Raw genomic sequence first — 12528 nt, 5'->3', positions numbered from 1 at the left:
AATTGTTTTTGGTGACCATGTTTACAATTGGTATGTTTTTTCCCCCGATGATTTTATTATTTTCTCATGAAATAAAGATTTTGGAGACAAATCCCAGAAGTTTTATATCTAACTTACATTGACCTTTTATTTTTTTGCATGAGGATTTGGCTCTGAACTGTCAATTGGGCCTTAAAGTCTCTCCTGTACTTCTACAAAGGTCTTGGCCTGTGTCCATACAGGTTCCAGTGGAAGGAGAACACTGAATGCAGAATCAGCAGTACTCTTTTAAGTAGCAAACTGTGAAGAAACTATGCTGAAATACAGTGTTAATACTTTTTTTTTTTTCTTTTCTCACTTGTTTCCAGGATACTACAGTTATCTCCCACCTCATGGCACTGCTCAGTAGGTCTCGATATACACAAGAATACATATGTCAGATCTTCTCACATTGCTGCAAAGTAAGAAAGAGAATTCATGTTCTTTATGCAACTTGTTGTGTTTCTGGCATATAAGAAACTGTGTAAGATGATACTGCCTTTTGTGGCAGGAACATTAGGACAGTAATGACTGTACTGTTACTGCTCTAGATCTGCTGACAGATTTATTGGGGTTGATACATATTTCTCTACAGTAAAACAAAATATGCAAATAAGTTTTTTTACAAAGTGTGTCTATATTTATACCTTTAGCTACTAAACAAAGTCAACCATCTAGGCGAATATCATTCCTCACTATTATCAGTATAAATTTTAGAAGGCTTTAGGTTTTTTTCCTCTGGAAGTCTCAAGACAGTGTGAGCATCCCTTGGCAGAGGTCTTGGTACTGCTTTCAAGACAGCTGTTCTAAACCTGGAAATTTTTTTCTAAGAGGTACTGTAGTTTGAGAGGAAGAAAAATGCTCTTCTCAGTTAAGCTGTACCAGTTACAGGTTTATCCAGGTGCATGTTCATTCCTGCTATAGAATGCAATTCTCTCGATAAAGGAAAACTAATTTAAAAGTAGGAGCAACTCCACCCCGAACATTGAGGTTTTTCTTTCCCTCCCCACCCTCCCAAGTTTCCACACACCACTGCTTTTTGTATTATTGTTGAGTTTTGTCGGTAGTTACTGTACCCATGGGTTATATGGGAACGATATCAAAATAATTCAGTGTAGGAAATTAGATTTTTACAGCATCTTTACCTTTTATAAACAGTTTAAAATAATATAGATTGTATTTACCTCCCAGACTAACAAATGAAAAAGTTCCAGAATTTATGAATTTAAGTATTTACCTAGAAAAACACCTTTCTACCTTATCACTTACAATGACCCTTCTGGAACTCTGAATTATTCCTTTGTTAAAAATGTATATTTCTGTACCTTGACTGTTACTTGTGTACATTCATCCAGTTGTGTTTCTTCTGTTAGGTGAAACTGAGGACTGAAAACTGTAGAGTTAGTGTGATATAAAAATATAACTCAGCTGCTAAATTTATAGAATTGTTTAAAGAAAACATTAAGACAAAATCTTACACTGGACTGTGAAAGTTCAGAACTGTAGCTAATATTGGAAAAAGAATTTGGTATTTTGAGAATAAAAGTGCACCAGTGAGGCATCTCATGTTTAAGCGGCCCTTGGATGCCTCCTTAGTAGGCTGAGTAGCTTGAACAGATGAAAAATCGTGCCATGTTGGCTTACAAGAAGGTAACATAGGACTGACTATAGGGTGGTATAGAAGTCAGTTCATATGATCAGGGGTTAGCTCTGTAGCAGTATAAACCCTGTTGGCTATGTGAGAACTACTGAGTAGCTTCAGGTAATAAATCCAATGTGGCAACAGTTATTGTCATCTTTTTCCGAGTGTGTTACTTCCCTGTAGTTCCATTAACTTTGGGTGACTTAACATATCAAATATGTCGTTAACAAAGAAAATGTCAGTCACTTAACAAGAATAGAGTAAGGAAGGTCTTGTGAACTCACTACACTGTTTTGAATGCCTCCTCCGCCCCCCAGATCTCTCTTGAACAAATTTTACAATGAATGTTTTGAGAAAACAAGTTTTTGGAAAGAAACAGTTGATTGTGTGAATGCACAAGAAAAACAGGGTGATGGGTATGAGTATTAGGAAATAGTTGCATTTACAGAATAAACAACTGCATAACAAAAGAAATATTTGAGGTTGAGTAAACAGATCATCACAAATGTTAAATTGATCAAGAACTCATTTTTCTTTTGCCTAGGCAAATACAGCTGTTCAGCAAAAACCTAAAATGCCCCCTCTTTTTTTTTTTTTTTTTTCCTCAGTTCTTGGGCTTCAGGTCTGATTATTAAGGTCAATTAGTGTTTTAAGACATAACAAAATATGTCTAATGCAGCAAAGCAGAATTTGCAGGTTCTGATATATATGGATAGGCAAAGTACATTCTTATAATTAAAAAACACCCACTAAATACCAAAAGATTCAGTATTCACTATATTTTTAATGAGGACTCCATTTTCCTCCCCAAAAGGCCATGAGTGAGACAACCTTTCTAAGTTTTTCCTGAAGAAATAAGTTACTATAAGCTTTCGTATTTAGGTAAGGCTTAGCATATATTCTAAGAGGTATTGGTGCTTTTCTTTCTTTTTTCCTCATTTTAGTAGATTTGTTTATTAAACTTATAGTGACATATCATAGCTCCTACCTTCCTTGTTCCTGCTTAGATCTTGTACATCCATTTTTTCTCTCCCTGGCCAGGGTCTTGGTTGATTGGGCTTCTCAGGTTTCTTTCTTTCTCAGCTGCTCGGATTTCCCTGGGAAAGCTCAGACCTGTTCCCTTGAGCTAGGAAATCCTTAATTCAGTTTCCTAGCATATTGCTCCTGGTTTCCACTTTTACTGCTTAGTTTTACAGCTTCTCGCTGCATTTTAATTAAAATTAACTGATGGAAAACATTGACCCTGGAGAAGAGCCATCTTAAGCAAGGCAAAGTGTTGATTTACAGGGGGAGCAGATGCAGTACTTAACATATGGAGCCAGGATTCTATCAACATACGAGCAAATAAGTAAACTGAAATCAGGTTGATGTACATGGTATGCTAAAAATGCAAGTCGAAATTTCCTTTTAAGATTCTCTCTATTGCAGTTGATTTGTTTTCAGAGGAAGTGATGTGAGTGGTAAGCTTTACTGTTTTAATGATCAAATTAAAAAGATAAGGTATGCATTTGGAAACACATGGTTGTATAAATAATTTGAAAAGATAGTTCTGGAACTTACATCTGAATGTGGTGACATCTCCACATAAGGAGTAATTTCACCACCAGTTGAAAATTAAAATCTTGTGTCTGGGAAAGATCCAGGATAAAGCCTGTGATCAGGGCAGCCTCCTCCCAAGCCCTTTCTGAGAATATTTTCTTACATGATCTTAGGCCTCGTACTGGATCCCTGAACCAAGGTACATTTGCATTTAGATATCTACTTTAAAAATGTCATTATGCAATGAATTGTTACATTGTTCTATCCTTCTGCTTTCTTGAAAAATGACATTCTATGATGGAAAGTCATGCAAGAAGTGTGATTCTATTCCTGAAATATTATGTCATTCAGTCACTTTGGAGGAAGAAAAATCACTATAATAGGACTGGTTCCTGGAACTCTGTTGGTATAACCAACGAGGAGAAAAAAGCAGAAGGCCTTGTTATTAAATTGGTGCCTGAGCTGCTTGGAAATGATAGATTGTATCACCAAGTTTTCACATTTATCTTTGAAACTGTCCCTATTTACGGGTTAGCACTTAATCTGATTGTGCATTAAGCAAGCTGGATTGGTATGTGCAAACAATGTGTACAGATCAGATATTTTCATGTGTATCTAGTTATGCAACTCAGAATACACCCAAGTGGCATCTCTGTACATGCATTTGTCTTGTTTGTGCAGAATTTACTGTCTGCATCTCATTGACAAATCACTAATACTTGTGAATTACTAGAACTATCTAGGTCGATATGATTTCTTTTACTTTAATTTCATTCATTTTTTTCACGTATTTTAATATCTGTTCTTCAGCTTCAACACTGGCATAGCTGCGGCTTTAAATCATTGCCTCAGCCACTTCTGTGTGCCAATGTAAGTTGTTTTCCTACTTCAACCATGCTGTTTTAATTGCATTTTTTGGTAGAAAGCTCTTGGTGGCAGTGGCAGCTGAAGCATCTCTTAAAGCACCAGATATGTTACATCTAAAAGTAATTTAACGCATTTTTTTCTTAGAGGTAAGAGATGTTCTAAAAATGTTCTTTTGAATAAAAGAGGAATCTGATTTCAGCTAATCTCAGATGTGAAAATGAAGAGTCACTCATGCATATTAGGGGGTATGGATGTGCCCATAAACTCAGCTGGGTTTGAACAAAAGATTAAGGAGTGAAGATACTTTCTTCACTGGCAGATTAGTCAAGAAAATGCATTGAGGTATGATTAATGCTATGACATTCTAAAAGCTGAATTTAAATTGAGCATAGCCTGTACTAGAGTAATGAATCTACTTCTAATGAGATGTTTGTAAGTCACAGATCAGATTTCACAAGAGATTATTGAGGGTTGCAGGCTTCATTGAGATTTCATGTTTTTTCCAACCTCATCGAGCCTTGTCATACTACAGAGGTTCTGAGACCTTTCTACTGCAAAATTCAGTATTTGTGTTTAATTCCAAATGCTGTTTAAATCTTGAAAAAAATATTGTTGTCAGCCATTGCCGACTTAGATCTTGAAGTCAATAAATGGGTGATGGCTGATTAGATTTATGGGTAAATATGTTTGAAACTAAAATAATCTGTAGGAGGAAAACATGAATCTGTTTTCAAAGCACTATCACATTCTGTCTGGAAACAGCTTCAGAATTAATTCCCTCTCTTCTGAAGTTAAAATTGTTGAAAATGCTTAATATTACCAGTGAAGAAGACATTAGTAACTGGGGATCTTTTATATGATTTGTAGAGAAAATCAGGAGCTTTCAATTGTTTCCAATGTGAAGTGTAGAAACATAAGTACTCTATCCATGTTTTTTCATTTGTGAAAACTAATTTCATTGCCTATTGAAGAAAAGAGTGGAAATAATTATGGGAAAAGGACAAATGCTATAAATTTATAAGAGTTGGACTTAATGAAAATAAAAAATTGGTATGCAAGCTGATTACAAAGTAAATGTTCATCAATCTAACTTAAATACATGACAATAAGTTGCAGATAGTGGAAACCTCTTACGTGTTATTTTAAAAAAATAAATTGTGTTTTATTTTTTCCTTTGAAGGGTCCAGATCACCAGACAAACTTATTTAACCATGGAGCTGTTCAGAATATTGCACATCTGTTAGTCTCCACCTCCTACAAAGTAAGACATTAAAATTATTCTGTATTTTACATACATTTATGAAAGGAAACAAAACGGAGATTATAAAAACTGTCTGCATATGAAATTAAACTATAAACAGGATTAATATATATTTCTAGAATAACACTTATTTTTACTTGTGTGGATTTCTATCAAAACAAGACCTATTGTTTTGGAGTGCTTTATAAAGTTGAAACACCATTAATTAAAACAGAGCTGGCTGTTGTTGATCCAAAGGAGAACAGTCACTTAGCAACCCAATAAAAATGCTCTACTTTGTTAAACAATAAACGAGAAAAAGAAATTAAGCTGAAAGAAGCAAATGTCAGCTGTTCTAAACAGAAGTCCTACCTGTGAAAACCTGGACATGGAAGGTGTGGAGGCCACCAGCTACCTGTGTTTTGTGCCCACTGAATTTCTGGAGTCTCAGCTCCATTCTCTGTTATGTTTTGGAAGTCTGTCCTGGACGATCTGGAAGTACCGACTCTGGAGAAAAGCATCATGTGTACCTGTAGTGTGGTGACAAGGAGGGTCAGCTAGCTCTTTTCATTCTAAGGCCAAAAGTTCAGATCCTGAGCACAACCTTAGGAGTCTGCTGCAGATTACTTAATAAAATGTTGGAGTGTGTAAAATGCTTTCTGAGGCCCATCTGTCTGGTGGGGTTTTTGAGGGTTAACGGATGTCTGCAATGCAAATAAATGAGATCTGTCTGAAGCCAATCCTATCATCTCTTAAGCAGTTGAACTTTCATGGACTTTCTTACAAACATATCAATTTATGCACCACTGCCCTGCTCATCAAATATGAATGTAGTCATGCTGAAAATAAGAAACACTTCCAAAGTATCCAAACTTATCTTGAGTTTTTTATTACAATATCTAATACAAAATACCTAATGTGTTATCATGCCTTTTTTTTTATTGAAAGTAGGTTATTTGCTGGTTGGTTGAGACTGGATGAGATAATGGTGCTTGTCTATTTTGATCTCCTACCTAATGCAGAACATCTTGATTAAGTACCTTTCAGCAGGAAAACCAGTCTTTAAAAGAAAATTTCAAGTGAAGGGGAGCTTGGTGCTCTGTTCCAGGGGCTTGTTAAATCTCATGTCCTTTTTGTTTGGTTTTGGGGTTTTTTTTTATAAATTCAGTAGGAAGTATGTGGTCTTGAGTGTTTTGTTAATGAGACTGTTAAACTTCTGGGTTTTTTGTCTTTCTGTACTAAATAGTTTTTGCTATGATCAGGCAACATTTTGATAATTCTCCCATTAGCTGAACGTTTTTAACCCTGTATCGTAAGGTGGATTTTCCAAGCTATGTTTGGCTTGGAACCTTTTCTAATGGCTCTGAATCTTTCCTAATTTTTTTCAAAGACTTGCTTTAAAATAAATAAATCAGAGCAAGGTGAAGGGTTCAAGTTGCTTTTCCATCAACAAGATATGTCTAGTGTTGCATTAAAATATATATACATTTAGTCCTATCTTACTGGAGAGATGTATAAAGTATTCTCTATTTCCTCCTTTGCTAGCTTGGGCAGACCTTTACATTCCAGGTACTGCACTGCCCTTCATACAATTTCCTCTGTTAATATTCCTGGGATTAACAGCTTCATCGTGCTCTTAGCTGCTTTCTTAGTGCCCTGTGGTAATTAGACCTTCTCAGACTTATAATGTAACTGATAGTTTTTGTAGAATACGTGCCATCTCATTCTCGTACTTCTCTATCTGGTTTCTTAATATTCAGCTGGATAAGAACTTAACAGGAAAAGCCAAGTGTATCTTTCCCATGTGTTACATCATTCCAATGTGTGTCTTCACTGTGGGCGACATGTCTAACACCAAGGGACTACGCTTTTACAGCAGCATGGCAGATAATGGTTTCAAGGCCATATTTACATACTTTTCCAAGTGCTTGTGTTCCCTGTTTTTTGTGTATCTACTGAACTAATTGCCTGAGGTAGACATTACTAGTAAAGAAAATAGTAATCATAATAATTTTAATATCATAATTAATAGAACAATATTATATAAAATTATTAACCTCCAGCTAGATTTCAGTTGTTGTCACTAGAACTTTTACTGCCCCCTGTCTTTGACTTCCTTCTGGCAGGGATACAGCTCTTGAGCTGTGGGTTCGACTTTTTTCAGTGCTTTTTTGATACATAATCTCTGCTTCCTGCCGCTTTGAAGCGTACACTGTATTCATTAGATTGTCTGAAAAGTAACAGAAGTGTTTTCAAACAAGGCTTTTGTTCTGAAGCCAGGTAGCCTGTCTGTTCCTCCTAAGACTTTGCTACTGTTGATGAGATCATACGGTGGCTGTGATTGGATGTTGTAAAATTAACGCACAAAAGTGTTACCGACTTTGCTGTTGTTGTTTACCTTTAGACTTCTGTGTTTCTAAGACTTTTTGTTGAGGAGGGTGGGATGGATCTAAACCTAACTTGCAGTAAGTGCTTTCTGCAGTGATGGGATTCTTGAGGTCAAAATCTTGTTCACTTAGCTTTGTTTTCACACTAAGAATGTGGTAACAGAAACATGGAAAGAGGTGGATACAGTTTAAATATATGTAGCTATAGAAAGTGAAGGCTAATATCTGAGATTCTCCGTCTGGAAGGGTGATGGTGGGTGGTCTTCCCTGTGTCAAAAAAGAAGTTACAAGGACTTCATCATAGCCTAGTGTGACTGGGCAGGCATGAAACATTGTTCGATTAAACCGAAACATGGGTTTGGACTGGAGGAGGAAGAATCCAGCTTGAAGTTTGTGAAACATTTTTGTTCAGGTGATACCTGAGGCTGTGTCTTGGCAATAAAACTTATGGTATATATTTGTCTTAATATTAGTTCAGAATCACTTCAACTGGATGAAACTCTTCAAACATTTTATTAAATTTACCTTTAAAGGCTTCTGAAGTAGAAATCTCAACATGTATTTCTGATTCTTTTACGTACTTAGGAGTGCTGGAAAGAAAAAGTCCTATTGTTATGATACTTCCATTCTTTTGTTGCTGTTTGCACATTTGTGAGGCATCACAAATAAGACCAGCATTTCTGATTGTCTAGTTACCCAAGCTTTATCCTTGCTTGTCTTTTTCACAAATAGTTTACAACATAAAAGGATAATTCCCACAGGGAGATCACAGGAGTTAAGGTGTGAGTTAGATGGTTCCATCTGCCTTTTATTCATCATCTGTATTTCTTTTCCATTACACAGAATTATTTTTCTACAAGCCTATACAGCAGTATAGACCAATTTTGCTTTTAAGTTAGTATTACATTTGTACTTCATATACATTATGTTTTTACACAGGTTCGAATGCAAGCATTGAAATGCTTCTCAGTTCTAGCCTTTGAAAACCCACAGGTATCAATGACTCTTGTAAATGGTAAGTATAGTGCTGTGGTTGCTTATTTGACACTCTTTGACTGGCTGAATTAAAATTACTTGGAGTTCTCTTTCATTGCTTGCAGTGTCGGTCGATGGAGAATTGTTACCACAGATTTTTGTGAAGATGTTACAAAGGGACAAGCCAATTGAAATGCAGCTCACATCAGCCAAATGGTAATTTTTGTCAGGAATTAGAATGAAATAGCATGCAATTTAATACTTACTTTTTAACTGTTCCCTTTTTGCTTGTTGCAAAGTAATATGTGGGCTAAAATCTTAGGAATAATTATAGATATTATTTGCATTACCTAAATCCTTGAAAAAGTGATTCTCACCTAATAATCTTTATAGCATAACCTTCACTCTTTGCTGTACATAAATGGGAAAAAAACGTTCCTGGGCAGCAGTTTTGTCAGGAATATGTATTCAGACATACGGATTTTCGTAAGCTGGAGTGGGATTTTCACAAGTAGCTTGGATTTTATTAAGAGTTTTACTTTGAATAGGCTGTGGTCAATCGTATGTCCTTACAGAGTACAATACTGAAATATCATCGTGTAGTACAAGGTAATGTCCTTGCTGCACTGCTGTTCAGAGGGCTCACTCAGGTGACTGGCGTGTGGTGAGATCTGTGTGCGCTAAAATGACAGAGCAGAGCTAATCCCTCTTCCCAACTGTTTTAATTAAAATAGATTATTCTTTAAGCTTCATGTGCTCATACAGCAGAATGACTGTTAGTAATTAATTTTATAGTTCAAATCAAACTTTCCCTTCTGGTGTGGGCACATTTCTGTGTGTTCATGTCTTTCTACCCTTTGATAAAATGTGACCAAGTTCCATAATAGCGACACCAGGGTTATACTTAGTTCATAAGCTGGGAATTGATTCCCTTTAAGACACTTTTCCTTTTGTTGTGTTGATAAGAACAGAATAAATTACTTCAGGGGGTTAAAGAGATAAAATTACCCATTGCTATAAACTACTAAAATTATATGTAACTCAAGAGCTTGGCCACTGATGTATTGTTTGATTAATCTTTTAGGTTTTGATGGCTTATTTTTGACCTGGATCAGTGGGTTCTCTGATTCAGTTCACCAATTTCACTGACGCTTGTCTCAGTGCAAGGTCTTGAGGTTCTGGGTGAGGAACAAGTGGGGTAGGTGGGATGGTCTCTTTTGTAATGTTGCCAGGTTATGATGACTTAACCCATTCATGAAAGCAATTATAAAGATATTTATTGTGTGGGGGTTGTTTTAAGTAATCCCACTCCACATGGGAGGTCTGTCTGGGGACCTCCTATGCTTCCTTCCAACCACAGTTGGTCTATGCAGTCTGGTTTTACTGGTTTGTTAGGTGGCTTAGTGAAGAAGGCAAGTTAAATTAACTGCAATGCAGCAGTCTCAGTTCTGATTGATGTCTTTTTGAGGATTCAGAGAATACCTACAGAATTAAGTATTAATTATTTTTTTAAAAAAAAAATTATCTCAAGATATAAGGCATGATAAGTCACGAAGGCAGGTTGGAGTTAAAAAGAATTGTTTTGGCTCTGGACTGTGTCCTTATTTTGGGATGAATGCTCCCAGGACTATTGGTGTTCTTTACTGATCTCCTTCAAATTGGAAGGAGTTGTGTAGACAATCCCATCGTTTGCAGTTGCTTTGCCGTACTTTGGCTCAAGTGGACCTTTGAAAGCATGGAAGAAAATGATGTGGTGAAAAGCGAAAGAGAAAATTGCAGGAAAATTGAAGACAAACCAGTATCTTGAGTTTAAGATTGGGTTTCTAATTAGTCCATGGGCAGTCATCCTTCTTAGTAGGACAGTCAAGGCCTCAGTTTCATGACAGTCCTGGGGTCTTGCAAAGACTTACTGGCTTTTCTTCTATAAATCCATTTCCTACTTGATTCCTTTCAAGTCAGACTTTCTCTGTTTTCTGTTTTTCTAATGAGAGTAGTAGGTGAAATTCTCAGGTACCTTTTCTTCCCTGCTTCTAAAGTACATTTCACTCCTGCCTTTCCAGCTTTGGTCAATTAATCTGCAGTTCCTCTCTGATTTGTTAATAGAGTCCATGGAATGCACATGTAGAAGGGGGTTTTTAGGCATTTGTGAAGCCTTTTGTTAAAGGCATACAAAGCTATCTTACGAAGTTTCCTTTGTTTTTCAACAATTGAAATAGACCTGGAAGGCTCAAGTTTATACCTCTTGATGGAAATGGAGTAAAGATCCTTCAGTTGAGCAGTAGTGTTGGCACAGAGGGAAGAGCAGTAAGCCTCTTGGGAGAGTGATTTGCAGCTACAAGTGGAGCAGTAACCTTTTCTACTAAAATTACCAGAATTGCTTCCAGCTAAGCCAAGCCAATTTTACCTGAAGTAAAAATACTTTTAACTTTTTTCACGTTTGAAATAGAGCTACTTTCTGGCAAATAGGGTCTAGCTTGACTAAACGGCAACTGCAAGATGGGTGCTTTTCTCCTGATTGTTCAGGTGTGAAAATGAGTATTTCCTGCTGTCAGCTGCAAGGCTTTTGGGCAGTAAAAGTTTATAAAATGATCTCTATGCTAACAGTCAAGTCTTATCTTTTATCTTCCGAGAAATAATACATTGAAAGACTTCTGATTATGGGATTTTTAGCTGTGTCTGTCGCCGGTAGGTTTGGAACAGGATCAGTGATCTCGCCTTCTAAGAGGTGAAAGAACTCTCTTTAGGCACTTGGAAAGAGCTCAGGAATACAGTAAAACACACTATGGTTACAGCATGTTAGCATATTACTGCTTCTTAGCTGAGCAATTATAATTAACCTTATATATGCTTTTAACCTGCCCAATTGAGAGTTGAACTGTGTTAGTTTGAAGTCACCTTCACTGAAATTCAGTTACTTTTTTAACCTCAGCTGTGGCATGATAAAAGCCAGTTACAGTGGCTTAGTTCAAAAGCTACTTGAATGTTTCTGCACTGAATGCAGAGAAGTTATCCTCCAGCTTCATTCCACTTCCCTGTAGCAGAGAAGAGAAAAACTATAAACCGTGTAAAGGTAAACCACTTTTGCATTGCTGGTAGCTTGAAGCACATGTACAGGTAAATTAACAAAGCAACTTATGCATTTGTCTGATGTGTGTCAACACTGTAGCTTGAGACCTTGGAGTTGTCATATCCACTAAGTTGTTGTCTAATAAAGAACAAATGCTGGTTTGCTTCACTGTCAGACACTTAACTGACTTTATCATTAGCAAGGATGCGTTTATTCTAGCAGAGTGTTAAGGTATGCCTGTGGACAAGCATCACAATGATACTGCATCTCCTAGGCTAATGCAAAGCTTGAATGGTTTCTGACTGAGCTGTCAGACTACCAACCCTGCATTAATTCTCTCCTGACTGTTTTAAGTGCTTGCCCCTGCTGTGTGCAGCAAAGGACAGGTCTATGTATATTGGCTCCTTTATCTTAATTTGTTTGTTTGTGGGGGTTTTGTAGGTAAAAAAGGTTTGTGGATCAATCGGGTTTGATGATTAGACCTTTTTTTGACTGGTGTGTAGTGTATGTATTGATCAGTGCTTCAGCAGGATGTCTGGTACTAGAAACGTGCTTAAAAGTACGCCTGTAGTAGTTCGTTCGTGTGCCCAAGTCCACTAAGTACAAATGTATTTGAACCAATGGTAGAACAAAGGGCAGTACACTTCATTAGTACATTTGGTTGTTTTACAGTGTCTTAAGTGCATAAACCCCAGTGATAGGTGAATGTATGTTTTATTATGTTGTTACAGCCTTACTTCCATGTGCAGAGCTGGAGCAATACGAACAGATGATTCTTGCATCGTTCTTAAGG

At 36.7% G+C, this 12528-nt stretch overlaps 1 protein-coding gene across 9 annotated transcripts in view; it reads left to right on the top strand.

Annotated features, from left to right (window-relative positions):
• The window catches only part of ARMC8 (armadillo repeat containing 8), an 86842-nt gene that overhangs the window by 42854 nt on the left and 31460 nt on the right, over positions 1–12528 (top strand). For 5 of the 9 annotated variants that reach the window (XR_008749338.1, XM_055816879.1, XM_055816875.1 and 2 more), the window contains 6 exons: positions 348–440; positions 4010–4069; positions 5247–5327; positions 8633–8708; positions 8794–8884; positions 12467–12527. Coding sequence is in view for 7 of the 9 variants with exons in the window: in XM_055816879.1 (XP_055672854.1) it covers positions 348–440; positions 4010–4069; positions 5247–5327; positions 8633–8708; positions 8794–8884; positions 12467–12527 (462 nt within the window). In the remaining 2 variants the exon portion in view is untranslated. The remainder of the gene's footprint in view (positions 1–347; positions 441–4009; positions 4070–5246; positions 5328–8632; positions 8709–8793; positions 8885–12466; position 12528) is intronic. The other 4 variants (XR_008749339.1, XM_055816880.1, XM_055816878.1 and 1 more) reach the window with 1 other exon arrangement.

The sequence above is a fragment of the Falco peregrinus genome, chromosome 12, assembly GCF_023634155.1.
Source record: "Falco peregrinus isolate bFalPer1 chromosome 12, bFalPer1.pri, whole genome shotgun sequence".
Classification (NCBI taxonomy): Eukaryota; Metazoa; Chordata; class Aves; order Falconiformes; family Falconidae; genus Falco; species Falco peregrinus.
The sequence above is the reverse complement of the archived record's forward strand: the minus strand, read 5'-3'. Positions and strand labels throughout refer to the sequence as shown.